This window comes from Chanodichthys erythropterus, chromosome 13 (genome assembly GCF_024489055.1).
Source record: "Chanodichthys erythropterus isolate Z2021 chromosome 13, ASM2448905v1, whole genome shotgun sequence".
NCBI classification, from domain to species: domain Eukaryota; kingdom Metazoa; phylum Chordata; class Actinopteri; order Cypriniformes; family Xenocyprididae; genus Chanodichthys; species Chanodichthys erythropterus.
Window position 1 is genome coordinate 22,441,624 of NC_090233.1, and position 20,509 is coordinate 22,462,132.

Consider the following 20,509-nt stretch of genomic DNA (forward strand, 5'->3'; position numbering starts at 1 on the left):
TGTTGATCATGCTCACTGCCATTATAAAGCTCGGATGCGTCAGAATATCAATATTTCTCCGATTGTGCTCATCAGAGAGAAGAAAGTCATATACACCTAGGATGGCTTGAGGGTGAGTGAAGCTTGGGCTAATTTTCATTTGAAAGTGAACTTATCCTTTAACTGTCATGAAAATTAATACCACAAAATCCAAAGAAAAATATGATCCAGACATGTTTTCATAACATTCACCCATGTAATATTTAAAGCAGGCCCCATAACTTGTTGCTAAAGTACTGTGAATGACAAATAGTGCCATATGGAAAACAAGCTTGAAGGTTTGGATGCAAATATTGTATTGTACTACTGAATTGAGAAGCAGGCAATTTTAAAGTAAAAGAAAACAAAAAAACAAGCAAACTGGGATTGCCATTTATGTAAAACAAAGTGATTACCATTGCAAAATCACATTCAAACAGGATCATTCATCTCTAAGTGAAGATTTAATAAGCAGAAGTAATCTAACAATTATACAATCTTCTTAATAAGAGGCAATTTTCACTAAAAAACACCAATCAATTTAAAACAATACATATAAGAGAAAAGAGTAACATTTTATAAACGTTCATTTGACAGTAATTAAACTGCTAACTGACACAAACAATTAAAGTCAGTTACTCTCCCAAGTTTGGTGTCAGTTCCTCAGAGGCCTGAAAGACGAGTGGTTCAGACACACCGCTGAGTCTTCCACGCGTCCTTCTCCGACCCGCTTTACTCAGCTCCGGGGAGGTGTGGTCCACCCAGGCCAGGCCCACAGCCTGCAGGTCCACACTCCTCCGGTTCCTCAGGCTGCGTCGCACAGAACCTCGACTCTTCGTCACAGGTTTCAAGATGTCGTCGATGTTGAAGTCAGGCTTCTGCCAGGGGGCCAAACTAGGCTCTGTGGGTGCAGCGTTGCTCTCTGATGCATCAACAGTATTTTGCTCCAATTGACCACTCTCATCTACTTCCTCTACCACAACATCGATCTTTACACAAGGACTTTTCAGAGCCCTTTGGACACGTCCATGTCTTTTATTACCTGGTGTCTTTTGCTCTAACCTCTCAGTGGTCATTGAGCTTTCATTTTGTACCACAAAGCTGTTTAAAACCTCAATTTTCTTGTTTTCAGAGCATTCAGCTTCATGATGCACTGGCCTATCAGAACGGTCTTGGTACATTGGGCTCAAACCTGCAGATTCAGTTGGCTTTTGGCTCTCAGTATCCTGTTCCCCAGTTTCACAATTTGATTCAGTAGTAGTAAAGTTAATAGCTATATTGCCAAGCTCCTTTCTCTTGGCTCCGCCTGAGCTACGACGTTGGCGCCCAGGCCGCCCTGAGTCAAGTTTGGCCTTGGAAGTCTTTGTCCCTGAGCTTATTCTTCCCGCTGGATGCCGCGTGCCGACTGAGGGTTCCAAACAAGTCGTGTTCATATCCGATTGGTTGTCAGTGGTGTTTGTCACAGTGGAGCACAATGTTTGCTCGTTCTCATTGGTCCGTGGGCAGGAAGTACCCAGAATTACCATGGGACAAACGGTCTTGCTATGGGGAACGTTGGGTGTCTGAATGCTGTCTTGCTCTCCATCTGTGTTGAAAGAGAGTAATACTTTTACATTAATGGCTCAAAATGCCAACATAAGATAGTTCTGTGCTACCAAAGCTGGTTTTCTTACTCTGGATTGTAAAGTTAATTCAGAATATCCATTTCAGAGGGCTTAAAGGGCTAGTTCATCCAATAAAATTTAAATTCTATCATCATTTATTTCTCCCTTCATATCATTCCAAATCCATTTTCCAACCTCTAGGTCCATGGAACATGAATTTTTTCATTTTTTTTATATACACCATATTGCCAAAAGTATTGGGACACCCCTCCAAATCATTTTAATTCCAATCAATTCCATGGCCACAGATGTATAAAATCAAGCACATAGGCATGCAGACTGCTTCTAAAAACATTTGTGAAAGAATGGGTCACTCTCAGGAGCTCAGTGAATTCATAGGTTCACTCCTGTGCAATAAGTCCATTCGTGAAATTTTCTCACTACTAAATATTCCACAGTTAATTGTTACTGCTATCATAACAAAGTGGAAGCAATTGGGAACAACAGCAACTCAGCCACGAAGTGGATAGGCCACATAAAATCACAGCGCGGGGTCAGCGCACGCTGAGGCGCACGGTGCGCAGAAGTCGCCAACTTTCTGCAGAGTCAATAGCTACAGACCTCCAAACTTCGTGTGGCCTTCAGATTAGCTCAAGAACAGTAGAGAGCTTCATGGAATGGGTTTCCATGGCCGAGCAGCTGCATCCAAACCTTACATCACAAAGTGCAATGCAAAGCATCAGATGCAGTGGTGTAAAGCACGCCGCAACTGGACACTAGAGCACTGTGTTCTCTGGAGTGACAAATCACGCTTCTCTGTCTGGCAATCCAATGGACGAGTCAGGGTTTGGCGGTTGCCAGGAGAAAGGTACTTGCCTGACTGCATTCTGCCAGGTGTAAAGTTTGGTGGAGGGGGGATTATGGTGTGGAGTTATTTTTAAGGGGTTGGGCTTGGCCCCTTAGTTCCAGTGAAAGGAACTATTAAAGCTTCAGCATACCAAGACATTTTGGACAATTTCAACGCCTTCCTGTTCCAACATGACTGTGGAATGAGTGACATGGATGAGCGAGTTTGGTGTGGAGGAACTTGACTAGCCTGCAGAGTCCTGACCTCAACCCGACAGAACACCTTTGGGATGAATTAGAGCGGAGACTGTGAGCCAGGCCTTCTCATCCAACATCAGTGCCTGACCTCACAAATGCGCTTCTGGTCAAAAATTCCCATAAACACGCTCGTAAACCTTGTGGAAAGCCTTCCCAGAAGAGTTGAAGCTGTAATAGCTGCAAAGGGTGGGCCAACTCCATATTAAACCCTACGGATTAAGAATGGGATGTAATTAAAGTTCATGTGCACGTAAAGGCAAGCGTCCCAAAACTTTTGGCAATATAGTGTACATATAACAAGCATATAAAAATGCTTTCAAGCTTCAAAAAGGACAGAGAGTACCTTGAAACACCATAAAAAACCACATAATAGCTTTGTGGAAGGAAGTGTGAAATTCAAGATGTTATTCAGTGAAAATCTGTTCTGTTTAAAACTTTGGGGTCATTAAAGATTCTTTTGAAAAAAAAAAAAAAAAAAAGTGCAACCAAGGCTGTATTTACAGCAGAGTATTGTTCAGAAATGCGTAAAAAAATATGGTGTTTGCTCACAAGAATTATATCCTTTAAACATCCCAAAAGTTCACACAAATATGGGTAAACTGGCATTTAGTTATGCTGCTCCATTTGATTGGAATCAGTTGCAAAACAAATTACACTTAAAAGAGTTGTATCACTAAATGATTTTAAGTGTAATTTAAAGGATCATTTGATTGTAATTGTTTTTGAGTGATTTTGTGTATTTCTGTATATGTAAATTAATGTATTTGTTATATGTTCAACTAAATGTGTATTGGGCAGGATGTGGAATAAAATTAAATAAATAAAAATAAATAAAATAAAATTGTCAAAAAAAAAAGAAAAAAAAAAAAAGAAGGTCTTTTTGTCTGATTAATCGAAGAAACAATCGACCAACTAATCGATTATCAAAATAATAGTTAGTTGCAGCCCTAGTGCTGATCATCAATGATATCAAACCTGGTGCAAGGCATCCAAACACATCCAATATGCAAACACATGAGATATGAGTGAAGGGGAAGATTTTTTTTTTCAAAGAAATACTTGAATGAATATAGCATACTAGTCCTGCAAATTACTTTAACAGTGCTTTTTCTTTTTTAAGCTTGTCCTGGTCACAATATCCTTTCGTATGTCAAAGAGCAGCCTGCAAATGTTAAAAAATATCTGTGTTCAACAAGGAAAAAAGTCATACACACGAAGGTGAATAGATGATAACAGAAATTATATTTTTGTGCAATGAACTCATCAGTCCTACTCTGCAGAAGATTTATCTAATTTAGATTAATAAGTCCATTCAAGCGAAGCATGAATCAACGATTCGGCTGAATTATAAAGGAAACACTTGAACAAGATTACCTGTTAGTTTTCCTGATTGTGTCTGCGTTGGTGTATTGTTAAGACTGGTAGACATCGTCTCAAATATGGGGCTGAGCAGAGGGTTTTTTGAAGCATAGTCTCTTTTCCCGTACAGAGAACGATCAACCTCCTTATTGCCAAATCGTCTTTTTACTCCTGACGTCTTCTGAAAAAAACAAAAAACAAAGCTGCAGTGAGAAACATGGACAGAGTTCACACAAATGTGCTCAAAAGCTCTAGACATATGAAATCATGCTATTTATATACCAAATGCTAAGACCAAGTCACATTAGTGTTATTATTTCAGGCTCAATGTCAGTTTGATGCCAACGTTAATAATCAGAGCTTAAAAAGCCCCCGTTCACCAAGATTTATCACATGTCAGCTTATAAATCCACTTTTTAAGCTTCATACCTTCATCTTTCCAGAAGCAGAAGCTGCAGCTGTACGCGAGCTTCTCCTTTTCTCAGGCTCACTCTCCCCTGGTTGCTGAAACAGAGGAACAGAACAGAGCTGGATGAATTACATCTTTTTAAGCCTTCTGTTCTGATGTTATTCAATACAAAGCATGAAAGCAGATTGAAACCCTGGGATTTTCTAACCTAGAAATACATTTTCAGGATTCTGTAAAATAAAAGAAAATAAAGAGATTCTACCAATATACAAATATATAGATATTACAAAATACATTTTGTCACATTTTACATGTCTTACATTTTACTATTAAAAAACTCTTTTGAATCATAAATAGCTGAATCTGTGCTTTGATTTGCAATTTGCAGATGTGAGACCTCACCTTTCTTTTCCTACAGCGAGAGCGAGTTGGTTCAGTGCTGGAGTTGGATGAAGACTCTGAATCCTCGTCAACCACTACTGCCGACAAGAAACATGAGTCTCACATGTTATAAACTACTAAATAAATATATATTGATGTGCTCTTCTGTTCTGATATACATTTAATTAGTACATTAGAGTCTAACAGCTAAAGTTAATACTGGATTTAAACAATACAGTTCTGCTCATAAGTTTACATGAACCCTGGTCACAGTAGGCAATCTGGAGCACAACAGAAATTTTCAAAAAACGCATTGTAGAAGCTGGATTATTTTTGTTTAAAAGCCTAAATTAATTCTGTTCATCATATAAAGTGATCGAGTCTCTTCCGAAAATTTGGACTAAACAGCTCAATTAATATGGATTAGTTTTACGATTTCGTTATGAACTCTTTGAAGCGTCAAAGTTTCAGTTGTGTAGCTGTCTATAGAGGGACAGAAAGCTCTCAGATTTCATCAGAAAGATCTTCATTTATGTTCCAATGATTAATGAATCTTACGGGTTTGGAATGACATGAGGGTGAGAAATTAATGACAGAATTTTCATTACTGGTGAGCTACCCCTTTAGTCTCTAAATTCAGTACTTGTAAAGCACCACCACTAAAAACATTAAAGAAATATTTAAAGCAAAACCTGGAGAAAAATAGACAAACAGATAAAAAAAAATAGTCAAGAAAAAGTGAATTATATTTCTGCATTGAACTCTCATAATCTTCATCCTATTTTGCTTAAAGGTGCACAAGAATAGGCCAATTTCACACTTCTGGGTTTTTGGCTTCCGGAATGATCCACGCAGTGTAAAAGTTTTTCCGGTTACAGTGATAGATAGCCTCGATCAGAACCAGCTCGGGAATCAAAGTCGTTTTACGAATTAAATGTCATGAAAATGTTTGAATGTTCTTGGTGAATTATTGGTGTGACTACAGAGCTTTCATTAAGAGCTAAATTTAATAAATAATTTGAAGTGATGGCGGTTAAACTGGTTATATTCTTTGTGTCTGTTTGGCGCGGCTGTGCATTATCGCGCTCCATGTGCTGTAAAGACAGTGCCTGCATCTTAAAGTGCATACTACCCATCCTAAATAGTAGTCTATGTGTAATATTCAGTGCTATTTAGGGTGGATAGTATGCACTTTGGGATGTATAGAGTGCTTTTAGCGACGTGCTGGGGAAATGATCAGCTGGAAGCTCCCTTATCATGCAAGATCCTCTGATTCTTGAAACAGGACCGCTCGCACCCTGATGTTTCTGGATATAAACACTTCAGTCTCTCACTCATTTTCCTGTCGTCATCATCTTAAAGTGTGTATTATGCGCAGTATTATTGTGCTGTTGCAACATTAATGCAAAGACTGATAGTTGTACAGTGTGGTGTTGGAAATTAATTATGTCTTAGTTTAATAATTTTAATCGATCAGGATTAGTTATAACATATGCTTGAATGTGGGATGTGATGCCATATGAGATTACATGCTATATATTTTTAAAACATTAAACTCACGACAATATTATGTATCTCGATTTTATATCCCCCATTAAAGTATATAGCCTATTGGGAGTTATTTTTTTTTAATGAATAAATTATATATATAATGTTCGTCGTCGTGTGATACGATCGGGGGAATTGCTGAATGAGCTTCTTTACTGTATGACAGCTGGTAATATGAATCCACCTGCCAGTAAATTCGAGCAACGGTCTGAGCGGCCGTACAAGCTACAAACCAGTAGAAAATAATTTTTTTGTAGATTATACAAAAGCGACTTGGAAAACAGACAAAACAGAAAAGGTAAGAAGCGATATTTGAGAAAAGAGCACATCAATCTAATAGCCGTAGATGCATAGCGGAACTAACTTTACCCTGCGTCACGTGATTTCCGTTTCTTGTGAAAAAGGCCTATTGAATATTGAATTTACCTTGGGACAGTTAAAGCTGCTGTCAGCAGTTTTTCCTCTTTGTCGCCATCTCTGTTTGAAACATGCGATTGCATTCATATGCGGAACAGTTATCTGTACGTGCGTTGTGCCGCGGATGAATCTAATGTTTGCTGTCAGTCACCGCACCGGTGTGGAAACTGAACTTCAGAATCACAGACTCTACGTCTTGAAAGTATGACCAATATAAGAATTTCACTGGAAAATATCATCTGAACAAGTAAGTAACATTTCTGCCACTTTTGTTTTGACCAACTGAGGAAAAAAGCATTAGGCCTACAATAAATCACGCTGCCAATGATGATTAAATCTAACGATCGCTTAGCTCGGATCATGTCAAACCGTGCAAATTATTATAACTGTTATATTGTTCTCAAATTGTTATTATTAACAACATCAGCACTGCGTGACTGTGTATTTAGTGTGTATTAGCGTTACCTGTAGATTTCAATTTCTGTATCCACACCACAGTCCAAAGTCTTTTGCTTTTCGTCTACGGCTGAATCTCAGTTGTCACTGATGATTGTCATTTGGACCTTTCTGGATTACAATCCACCATCAAAATGATAAGTTTAATTATTTCAGCTGCTGTGAGAAAAGGCTATAAACGTGCCGCTACCGGTGGCTGATATTACTGACTAGCCTCTTGACGGGACTCCTTCCTTTGTTTATGGACGTGACGTAATGACGCACACAGGAACTGCTGCATGCTTGAATTTCCCGCGGAAATCCGCCACGTCGCTCTTATTATAAAACATTATTACAAGCTTACTATTCTGAATCGAGACAAGATAATTAGATCGTTTTGAACACTGGCTGGTTATGTACTTGTTCAAAAGTTGATTTTTGATCATTTTTACCAAAAAAAGTTGCGGACTGCAGCTTTAAATAATTAGAGTTCAGTACATGGAAATGACATATAGTGAGTCTCAAACACCATTGTTTCCTCCTTATGTAAATTTGATTTGTGCAAAAGACCACCGAAAAACAGTGAATCTCAACATAACACCGACTGTGACGCAACAGTTGGGATCATTAATATGTACGCCCCCAAATTTTGCATATGCCAGCCCATGTTCAAGGCTTTAGACAAGCCAGTATTAATGTCTGGATCTGTGCACAGCTGAATCATCAGTCTAGGTAAGCAAGCAAGAACAATAGCGAAAAATGGCAGATGGAGCAATAATAACTGACATGATCCATGATATCATGATATTTTTAGTGATATTTGTAAATTGTTTTTATAAATGTTTCATTAGCATGTTGCTAATGTACTGTTAAATGTGGTAAAAGTTACCATCGTTTCTTACTGTATTCACGGAGACAAGAGCCGTCGCCATTTTAATTTTTAAACACTTGCAGTCTGTATAATTGATAAACACAACTTCATTCTTTATAAATCTTTCCAATGTTAGCTTTAGCCCCATTAGCCGCAGCATAGGCTACTATCAAACTCATTCAAAATTAAATGTAAACATCCAAATAAATACCATACTTACATGATCTGATATGCTGCATGATGAACACTTTGTAAAGATCCATTTTGAGGGGTATATTAGCTGTGTGAACTTTGTTTATGCAATGTATTATAGAGTTGCGAGCTTGGGGGCGGGGAGCGCAAGCATTTAAAGGGGACGCATGCTGAATCGGCGCATTTGTTATTAGGCCCCAAAATAGGCAGTTAAAAAATTGAATAATATAGTATTAAATAGTATTTGGAGCTGAAACTTCATAGACACATTCAGGGGACACCTTACATTACATCTTGTGAAAAAGGGTTCTAGGGCACTTTTAATGTTTTCAGCACAGAAATAGAAACTTGTATGAATTTATTAAGAGCGAGAAAGAGAGCATGCTTAAAAAAAAAAAAAAAAAAAAAACAAGTGGAAGAAAGTTTAACTCACTGGAGAGAGCCAGTGGCTGATCACCAGTAGGACATGGCAGTTTTTCCTCTGTATGTGAATTGGATGGTTCATCCTCTTCCTCTTGAAAAGCAGCGTTCATAACTTCAGCATCTTCAGCCTGGGGCTGCCCTGGGTCCTCAGCAGATAGTGCATCTACAATTTTAGATACATGATTAGAATACAGACCGAAAAGAAACTTTCCTTCTCTTCAAAATCCTTCCATAACTCACCTTTGCAGTTCTCTGAAGGCTTGTGTGAGGGAGACTCTTCCTCCATACTGGGAAAACTGATCTGAGAAGACACAAAAGAGAAAGGCACAAAAACTCACCATCAGTACAAAACTTTATAGAGGAAAGAACCTGTGTGCAATAACGGAATAAACCCAGAAGCCACTGATATGTTTAATCTACAATCAGATAAGTTAGTTTGGAGAAGTTGGCAAGTGTCACACCTTTTTGATCTCTTCAAATACTTCATCACTGTACAACAGGCCAGAACTGTGTCTGTCAATAACCAGGACAGGAGAGGCTCCATTGTTTTGGGGACTGTTGAAGTCAGGTTGGGGTAGAGGGGCCTCACATCGTTGAGGGGTCTTCAGCAGAGAGCGTTTAGGTCCCGTAGATGATGGAAGACACATTGGGGTGCCTCCTTTCTGCAGCGGGGTACTGGGAGGGAGGGTTTTGTCGAAGAACTCTGGAGAAAGCGGTGCCCCAAAACGAACACGCTTCTTTTTGCGTAAAGCAGAGCCCATGTTTTCATCTATAAAGAAATTTTTTTTTAAATTTTAAGAGTTTGAGATTTGAAAGAAAATTCACCATAAATAAACACATAGATTAAAGGGACACATCATGCATTTTATCCTCAAAATTTCCTTGATCTTTTAAATAAAGAGATTTATTTAGTAATAATAATAATAATAATAATAATAATAATCGCAAAGAGCTTTGTGCTTTGTTACTTCTGATAAGAAAAAGACTTAGCTTTCAAATTCTGTCCATTTTATTACAAAATTCAAACAAGAAATCTGTTTCAACCACAGAAAGACACCAGCCTGTTTCAACCACAGAGACACACACACACACACACACACACACACACACACACACACACACACACACACACACACACACACTACCGTTCGAAAGTTTGAGGTCAGTAAGATTTTTTTGTTTTAAAAGACGCATCTTCTGCTCATCAAACCTGCATTTATTTGATTAAAAATACAAACAAAAACAGTAATATTGTGAAATATTATTCCAATTTAAAACAGCTGTTTTCTGTCAATATACAGTAAAGTGTAATTTATTCCTGTGATCCAAGCTTAATTTTCAGATTCATTACTCCAGTCTTCAGTGTCACATGATCCTTCATAAATCAATCTAATATGATGATTTGATGCTCAAGAAATATTCATTATTATTATCAATGTTGAAAACAGGTGTGTACATTTTTTTTTTCAAAATTCTTCGATGAATAGAAAGTTCAAAAGAACAGCATTTATTTAAAATAGAATATTTTCTAACATTAGAATTGTCTTTACTGTAACTTTTGATCAGTTTAACTCATCCTTGATGAATAAAAGTATTGATTAATTTTATTTCTATCCCCTAAAAATAAAATTAAAATTCTTACTGACCCCAAACTTTTGAACGGTAGTGTTTAATGTTACAAAAGATTTACAAAAAATAAATAGCAGTTCAATAAAATGTGGTCTCTGTTGGTAATTTTAACCTCTTATATTATATTTATATATTAGAGATTAAAATACATATATAAAATGTCAAATAAATGAATCTGATAAAAACTGATCATAGTCTCCACTGTTTTCAACATTGCTAACAATAAGAAATGTGTCTTGAGTACCAAATCAGCATATTAAAATGATTCTGAAGGATCATGTGACACTGAAGACTGGAGTAATGATGCTGAAAATTCAGCTTTGTCATCACAGGAATACATTAAATAAAAAAAATAAATAAATAAATAAAAAATACGTATTTTAAATTATAAATATATTTTACAATATTACAGTTTTTACTGTATTTTTGATCAATTAAACACCACCATGGTGAAGTTCACGTACCTGCTGGCTTAACATCTGGTTTTGACAGCATGGGTAAAGACAAAAGCTCATTCTTGGCATCTGAATCCACACCTGATAGTGGCCTCTGGCTTTGAGACTCAGAGCATTTCACCTATAATCATAGAGAAAGAAAAAAAAAAAAAAACACTGACTACAGGAACACTACCAGACTAATAATGTCGACTGCAAAGTCTGTTCGAATTAGTGTAGCATCCATTGTTTGCATTGTCAGCACTTTACCTGTGCCACTTTATCTGCTAATGGCAATTTAACAGATAATAATGTGTATATCGAATATCAAACATGGTACCATTAAATGCTGATATGTTTACCCCTTGCTCCTGTTGCGTTGTGAAAGTGGGGTAGGGGAGTGGCGTCTTCGTAATCTTGTCTTTACACTCCCCCGGTGGGGCCCAGCAGCGTTTCTTAGAGGGAGGCGGCGTCATCGAAGTGAATGGACTTTGCATAGACAGCTTTCCTGCAAGGGCAGACAGTAGCAGAAAGAGATTTCCTCATCGAGAAGATGACATTTAGCAAATACAGGTCAAGCTACATAAGAACATAATTAATCTGTGCTCATCTTAAAATTGCAGTAAATTAGCAATTAGCAATCATTCTCAATAGATGACTAAAAATATATGAAAGCCACAGAGAAAGAAAAAACTCTGCAGAACTAAGAATTGCTTCTAATGATTTAAATCCTATTACTGGTACCAGTTAAAGAACAGCATGCAAGACAGAAACCTGCTGCTAACATATAAATCAAATGAAAAACAGTTGCTTATAAACTTTAAAATAAATGTGTTCATATTTCAAAGGGGTTTTAGCGTTATTAAAAATTAAATGGCATCCAGCCTTCCGGGTTGACATTAAGAATACATTGAGTTTAAAACTCCATTGTTTCCTCCTTCTTATGTAAATCTCATGTGTTTAAAAGACCTCTGAAAAACAGGCGAATCTCAACATAACACCGATTGTTCCGTAACAGTTGGGACCATTAATATGTATGCCCCCAATATTTGTATATGCCAGCCCATGTTCAAGTCATTACACAAGCCAGTATTAACGTCTGGATGTGCACAGCCGAATTGTCAGACTAGGTAAGCAAGAACAACAGCGAAAAATGGCAGATGGAGCAATAATAACTGACATGATCCATGATATCATGATATTTTTAGTGATTTGTAAATTGTCTTTCTAAATGTTTCGTTAGCATGTTGCTAATGTACTGTTAAATGAGGTTAAAGTTACCATCGTTTCTTACTGTATTCACGGAGACAAGAGGCGTCACTATTTTCATTTTTAAACACTTGCAGTCTGTATAATGCATAAACACAACTTAATTCTTTGTAAATCTCTCCAACAGTGTGTAATGTTAGCTTTAGCCATGCAGCATAGCCTCAAACTCATTCAGAATCAAATGTAAACATCCAAATAAATACTATACTCACATGATCCGAAGCATGCATGCAGCATGTATGACGAAGAGAAAGAAAAAACTCTGCAGAACTAAGAATTGCTTCTAATGATCTGAATCCTATTACTGGTACCAGTTAAAGAACAGCATGTAAGACAGAAACCTGCTGCTAACATATAAATCAAATGAAAAACAGTTGCTTATAAACTTTAAAATAAATGTGTTCATATTTTTTGATATGTTTTTAGCGTTATTAAAAATTAAATGGCATCCAGCCTTCCGGGTTGACATTAAGAATTTTAAAAATGAGATTGTATTAAAAGGACTGCACTGATATCCCTCAAATGTCTTGTTTACATTTGAATAAAACTTTCATATTCATAGCGTCGTGATCAGAGATTATTCACTGGATATGCTTTTTCAATCTTTTTATTAACACTGAAAGCCCTCTGAAAATGTAAACATATTTATTTTAAGGCTCATAAGCTTCATTTGATTTATTCTGCACATCATCCTGCTGTGCTCTAACTAGGATCAATGGAAGAAATCAAATTGCATCAAATTTATTATGGTGCCTATTCTGAATAAGTTCTATTAGCTGGAAATAGCCAACAATGACAGTATGACATTCTCTTAATAACTTCAGAATTTCATCTGGTCCTACAAGCCTATATCTGAAAGTTTGAGGAAAGACTGACCGTTCTCAAAATCTTTAGCCAAGGTACTTTTCGAACTCTCATTCTCCTCATTTTTCTTCTGTTCATCCTCTTCGTCCTCCTCCTCCATCAGACACTGGAAAGCAGCCATCTTCTTCTTCAGAGAGTCACAGCGTGAAAGAAACGGACTCCCCTGCAAAAGCTTCATAAGGACAGGGCAAAAAGTTACAGCTGACAAAGAACTTTCTTCATTATCATCATAATCATGATAAACAATGTGATCCACTCTTTGAAACATATACATGTTGTCTTACACCAAAGGTTCTTAATTGGTGGAACTTGTCTCAAAAATGGATCGCAAGTCTGTCCTGATAGGTTTGTAGACATTGAGGGAAAAAGTGATGCTTGATGCAAATAATCATAATTATGCATTTTGGATAGCAAATTTAAGGATTAGTCCATTTTCATTTTCCTGATAATTTACTCACCCCCATGTCATCAAAGATGTTCATGTCTTTCTTTCTTAAGTCGAAAAGAAATTAAGGTTTTTGATGAAAAGCTTACGAACGCAGCTCCAGTTCCATTTTTTCCGTAAGTAGAATAGGGAAGGTGTAGGACATACTGCGTAAGCTTTTTGAAGAATACAAAAGTGCGGTTTTGGTGGAACCACTTACAAAGGCGATCATTTGTTTATATAAAGCATATACAATTTTTTTTTTTTGAAAATGACCGATCATTTCGCTAGAAAAGACCCTTATTCCTCGTCTGGTATCGTTTAAAGCCTTTGAAGCTGCACTGAAACTGTAATTTTGACCTTCAACCGTTTGGAGGCCATTGAAGTCCACTATAAGAAGAATAATCCTGGAATGTTTTCATCAAAAACCTTAATTTCTTTTTGACTGATGAAAGAAAGACATGAACATCTTGGATGACATGGGGGTGAGTAAATTATCAGGAAAACTTTATTTGAAAGTGGACTAATATCCTTTGTTGATGATGTCAAAGCTGTTTCTATAATAAAACTATATGTTATTCTGTCACAAAATTTGTCTGTCACTTGATTATTTGACTTACTATACTTATACAGTATTTGCTCAGTGTTGTTTATTCAAAATGTTAGGCTAGAAAATCACTTTTGCACTCATAAAATTCAAGTCAAAGTGGACAATTCTTTGGAATACTGCAGTTTTTATTATAATTATAATTATATATATATATATATATATATATATATATATATATATATATATATATATATATATATATATATATATATATATATATATATATATATATATATATATGTGTGTATTTCCTTTTTTTATTTTCATTCATGTACTCTAATAATCTTTCAATCAAAATAACTTCCCCTCCCTCTTGCAATGACTACTCTTCTCTGATGATATGTTTACTGGCATGAGGGCAGGACAACCTGTCACTCACATGAGATCACAGCAAACAACATCGGTCCAATCAATTCATGATGAACAAAATCAAGTCCCTATATTTTTTTCTTGTTCAAGTAGCCAGTTCACTTGGATCTATGTCACAATAGAGAAGAAAAGATGATCACAACATCTGTCTCATGCCAACTTTAATGATTAAATTAACAGCGCTTACTTTTGTTTGATAAACACTTTGGTACTGTGCTGGATCACCACTTGATGCTCAATGTAAAATCTGGGTTCTAAAGCAAAAACAGCCATGTTACACCATGCATCTACCTGTGGTGTTCGTGGAGGTGTTTTTGCAGCTTGTCTGGCTCTGAAGCAGATGAGAGAGTTTGTTTCTGGAGATCCCCGGACCCCAATTGTGGATCTCCTCCTTGCCTTCAGTTGAGCCACCCTGGACTTATCTGAGGAGATAATTCATTATGAAAAGTTCAATTTTAAAGGGTTAGTTCACCCAAAAATGAAAATTCTGTTATTTATTACTCACCCTCATGCCGTTCCACACCCGTAAGACCTTCGTTAATTTTCAAAACACAAATTAAGATATTTTTGTTGAAATCCGATGGCTCTGTGAGGCCTGCATAGGGAGCAATGACATTTCCTCTCTCAAGAGCCATTAATGTACTAAAAACATATTTAAATCAGTTCATGTGAGTACAGTGGTTCAATATTAATATTATAAAGGCCTGTAGACACCGGGACGAATATCGCATGCACTTATCATCAGCGTTTTGAGACGTTTATTGTGTTCATACCCAAGCGATTTTCACTGGCGATGCGTAGAGTGAACGTGCAAATTCAATCCCTACCAGTATAGAGTGCAAATAAGTCACAATGACAGTAAGTGCAAGTGAATGGTAGTGCAAATAAACTTATTTATGAAACAGACATTCTCAACTATATTTCTTGAATGTAAAAGAAAGGAAAAAAAGTAAAAATACAGAAATAATACACATCTATTGGTGGCCAAGAACTGGCAGCCCAATAGCAAGAACTGTACCCATAGTGTGCGTCTCAATCAGCTCCCTAGTTCAGTAGTCAGGGCACTGATCAGGGAGTCGGCCACATTCATTTACACAGTATACTGATACACGACCTAGGAAGCTAGGGAGCTGTTTGAGACGCAGGGATAGTTTGTAGGCGTCTTCCTCATCGATCTGGTATCAATGTGTGCTCGGCAAGACCGTTTTGTGCTTGAGCGCCACCAAGTCGTGTTTTACTGTAACTTTAACATCTCCAGGCACGTGAATAAAAGCGGCAATCTCATTGGTCTGCCAGTTTTTAACGCGGGTCAAACCAAAAAACGAACCCGAGGCGTTTTTTAAAATATGACACTTTTACGCCTGCCGTTTTTCACACACTTTTTTGTGCACATTCACATTGGCGCCCTTTGTTTAGTCACGAGGCGTTAAACGTTGGCGATATTCGCGCGCGATATTAGTCCCGGTATGTACAGGCCTTAAAGCGACGAGAATATTTTTGGTGCGCCAAAAATAATAATAAAAAAAAAAAAAAAATATTTATTTAGTGATGGCTGATTTCAAAACACTGCTTCAGGAAGCATTAGAGCATAACGAATCGGCGAGTCGAATCAGCGGTTCGGAGCGCCAAAGTCACGTGATTTCAGCAGTTTGGCGGTTTGACAAGCGATCCGAATCATGATTCGATACGCTGATTCATTATGCTCTGAAGCTTTCTGAAGCAGTGTTTTGAAATCGGCCATCACTAAACAAGTCGTTACTTTGTTTTTTGGCGCACCGAAAATATTCTCGTCGCTTTATAATATTAATATTGAACCACTGTACTCACATGAGCTGATTTAAATATGTTTTTAGTACATTAATGAGAGAGAGAAAATGTCATTGCTGGCTATGGAGGCCTCACTGAGTCATCAGATTTCAACAAAAATATTAATTTGTGTTCCGAAGATTAACTTAATTTGTGTTCCTTAAGATTAAAAATTTTCATTTTTGGGTGAACTAATCCTTAAAATAATTTAGTGTGCTTTATTGACAAGACAGAACTGCTTACAGTAAAATTGTACAAAATAAAATAACATTGCAAAGAAAATGATCAAAAATAATAATAAAAAATGACAATAAAAGGCAATAACTGAACAAAAGGTGCTTATTTATATTCTAAGAACTCTATATGACACAAATAATCATTGACACATAAGGCACGACATTATTAAATCCAGAATATTTTTGCTAACCTTTAATATTGGATGACGATAAGAAGCTGTCTGTTGAAATGCCAAACTGTGAAGGAGTGAGTTTGGAGAAATCCACATTTCCAGCAGCTTCAGTGTTCTGCCGAGAGGGAGAGAGGGCTGCCAGTGGTGGTCTTCTGTCCATGGCTTCAGTATCCTCCATGCTTGAGTCCAGTACATAAGATATGAGATCTGAGTAAATAAATGAACTGAAGATAAGAGAAGGTCATACAAAAACATCAAATTGTAAAATCAAAAGATCTTCCGTTCCTGGACAGGAGAGATTTACTTTATGAACGTCTGTTAACATCTCAAAACATCAGGCCAGAGACGTGTAACGTCTACTTTAAGAAAGATTAACTTACATATTTGCATTGTTTTACCCTGCAGTGTAGCTAACAACATAACTACAACTAGTTTAGATATCGAAATGTTGCATCTAATATGTAAAAACAAATATTTGTCTCTATTGTACTGAAGTGAAATGTTCAAACTTCGCTCCTTACCGCACGTTAAAACGGCGCAAATATTCTTCCGCTGTGAAGGAACCCGAAAGCACTTGGATAATACTTAAAATAAACGACTTTTTACAGCCACTAGTCTACAATACATTTGTATATAAATATTACAGAATTTTAAAATTGTATTGGTAACTTATGTGTATTTTCTGAACACGAGAGAACACCACTAGTTCTAACGCATCTGGCAACAATCCCCTGTTCATATGAATCAGCCAATCAGGTTTAAGAAAATGCGTCATGTGCTTCAAAACGGCCAATCACATTCAGGCTTAACGAACGTGCCTGTCACGTTTATGTGTAGTTCTGATGGAGAGTTTTAAAAAATATTTATATAAAAATTATTTTTTTTTTTAGAAATAATTTCGAAATAAAAATCTAAACGTGCCATCCGTTATATGTACAATGTGGTTGTAAGAACAAAATAAATAAACATTCCATAAAAAACTGTACAATACAGTATGTCTAAATTCTAAATTAAGTAGCATATCTAAAAAAAAAAAAAAAAAAAAAAAAAAATATATATATATATATATATATATATATATATATATATATATATATATATATATATATATATATATATATATATATATATATTCTTATAAGGAAATATTTCTAAAGAGACAGCAATTTTCTCTGCATGCTATCTTAGCCTATTGTGCTATAGACTGCCGTTAGAGTCATAGAGTGCAGTTAACTAATAAACATCTTTTTAACTGGAAAACACTTTTCAATCTCCTCTAATGCAAGAGGAACAGGCTCATCTCTGTTTCTGCAGGCACATTTCAGCGGGGCATGGTTTGGCTGGTGATCTTAAGCCCCTGCTGGTAGATGCCATAACTACATCATTATGCAGGCAAAAACCATGCTGTTTCTTCATAGCTGGACATTCAAGAGTAGCCGGGTGTTCTGAAAGTATTACATTTATTATTGGAGAAAAAAAAGTCGTAGAGCTCAAGAAGGTAGCATACACCACCGTTCAAATATTTTGGGGTCAGTAAGATTTTTTTTTTTTTTATTATTTATTTAATAGGCTGCTTTAATTCAGCAAGGTTACATTAAACTGATCATATTAAGCAGCACAACTGTTTTCAACATTTATAATAATAATAAATAATAATAAATGACTTCTGAAGGATCATGTGACACTGAAGACTGGAGTATGCTGAAAATCCAGCTTTGCCATCACAGGAATAATTTTACATATCACAATTTTGTTGTTTTTTTTACTATATTTTTGACCACCTACATTAATTGGTGAGCATAAGAGATTTCTTTCAAAAACATTTAAAAAATATTACTGACCACTTGAACGGTTGTGTACATAAGACGTATAAGATATATATATATATATATATATATATATATATATATATATATATATATATATATATATATATATATATATATATATATATATATATACATATATATATATATATATATATATATATATATATATATATATATATATATATATATATATATATATATATATATATATATATATATCTGATACCAATTTTGGGAGTAACGCATTACAAGCAACTTGAGTTACATAATCAGATTACTTTTTTCAAGTAACTAGTAAAGTAACGCATTACTTTTTACATTTAAATCAAAATATCAAAGTTACTTTTTCAAATAAGTAACTCAAGTTACTTAAGTTACGTAATTGAAGTTACTTTCACATTTATCGACTGTCAGCTTTCCTGTCCCCATGTTGAGGGAAATATGATAAGTGCAGAGGCGTTGTGTGTGAACATGATGGTTATTGTAGTTCTAGACTAATTTACTCATCTCACTTGCACAAAAACATATTAATATTCCTTAAAATGAGTAAAAACAGTGAAATGCAATCTCTGAATTTTATGCAAACCTGTAGTCTATGTTAAATTAAACAAATATACTTTATGTATTTAATCTCTTTATTAACCATGTCTTTGCTGCTGACCTTCAATGATCCAATTCAGCCATGCTAATAAGCAAAAATTACTTTAGACTTAGAAATAAGAGTGTTGAACTTCCTTCTCCTGTATCCTATTCTTCTTTAATCCAGAATGGCAGCACAGGTGAAAGGTTTGTTTGAGTTTCGCCCTCTACTGTACGGGAGTAAATATGCATTTTCTTCAGCATGGGGCTTATTTGTTTGGTGTAAAAGGGCCTTAACGTTTACCAAAAAAATATAACTTTTTTATTTTGTTATTAAAAGACAAACAAGCACGCCCAACCCAGGTGAGAAAAGGTAACGCAAAAGTAATGCAACACATTACTTTTCATAGTAATGCAATTAGTTACTTTTTCAGGGAGTAACACAATATTGTAATGTATTATGTTAAAAAGTAACTCTTCCCAACACAGATGCCACTTTGAATGATGTGATCTGCATATTTTAGCAGTTGCCCCAGGGTCTATCCAGATGTGCAGTATTTAGTGATCAGGGAATAGAGAACCCTGAGGTCTGTCAGGAGTCTCACAGATATGAGGTTTGACAGGTAGACGTTCGTGCGTCATAAAGACTTTGTTTTGTTTATCGGAAAGACTGATCTGCTGGCAGATGGATGATGGAGTGACGTTTGTCTCTGCTGGTTGGCGTGGAGATGCTCTGGTCTGATTGTGTTGAATGGGGAGCTGAGAACCATGAACAGGATCCAGACGTACGTGCCAGGAGAGCCCAGGTGTTTCAGGATGCAGAGGAGGCTGCTTCAGGCTATGGTACTCTCCAATTGCCAGTTAAATGTCTCCTCATAAACTAACATTTTCATACTGATGAGTTTTTGTAGTGATAAATACCATTATTAATGAATATACTTTTCTGTTTCATATTCGTTTGACCTTTTATGAATTAAGTATTTGTTTGTTAAGCCTCCATCCCCAACATCATTATCTTTTTGGTGTATGCCATAAACCAAAGCTAATTTAACGCCAAAAATAAGTGGCATAAACAAATACAAGCGAAAGGTCACTTGAGACAAAGTAGTACACAAATTTAAGAACAGCAGAGATGAAACCTTTATAGACAAAATCAAGAGCACTATTTTGTTCACTAAAATTCATTTATAGCTACTTTTGGATGTGGTACTGTGGTAATACCATGTTTTCTTGTAAGGGTACAGGTTATTTTGTTCACTAAAACCCATTTATAGCTACTTTTTGGATGTGATACTGTGGCATTACCATGTTTTCTTGTAAGGGTAGGGGTTACTATTTACTAGCTACTTTTTTGGATGTGGTACTGTGGTAATAGCATGTTTTCTTGTAAGGGTACAGGTTATTTTGTTCCCTAAAATTCCTTTATAGCTACTTTTTGGATGTGGTAATGTGGTAATACCATGTTTTCTTGTAAGGGTACAGGTTATTTTGTTCCCTTTGGATGTGGTACTGTGGTAATACCATGT

General features: G+C 36.1%; 1 protein-coding gene across 2 annotated transcripts; it reads right to left on the reverse strand.

Annotated features, from left to right (window-relative positions):
• Nucleotides 1-399: 399 nt before the first annotated feature.
• On the reverse strand, nt 400-17,294 carry cdca2 (cell division cycle associated 2). Of its 2 annotated transcripts, none has more exons than XM_067407243.1 (13): nt 17,097-17,294; nt 16,594-16,782; nt 14,652-14,782; nt 12,970-13,129; nt 11,187-11,332; nt 10,855-10,966; nt 9,223-9,530; nt 9,002-9,062; nt 8,772-8,924; nt 4,897-4,970; nt 4,515-4,589; nt 4,101-4,266; nt 400-1,603 (listed from the first exon to the last, which is right to left on the reverse strand). In XM_067407243.1, the coding sequence occupies exons 2-13, from the start codon at nt 16,751-16,753 to the stop codon at nt 654-656; spliced, it is 2,496 nt and encodes an 831-aa protein (XP_067263344.1). In that variant the 5' UTR covers nt 16,754-16,782; nt 17,097-17,294; the 3' UTR covers nt 400-653. The 2 variants fall into 2 exon arrangements, with proteins under 2 accessions (XP_067263344.1, XP_067263343.1); XM_067407242.1 differs by having other exon boundaries at nt 4,897-4,973.
• Between the last annotated feature and the right edge of the window lie 3,215 nt (nt 17,295-20,509).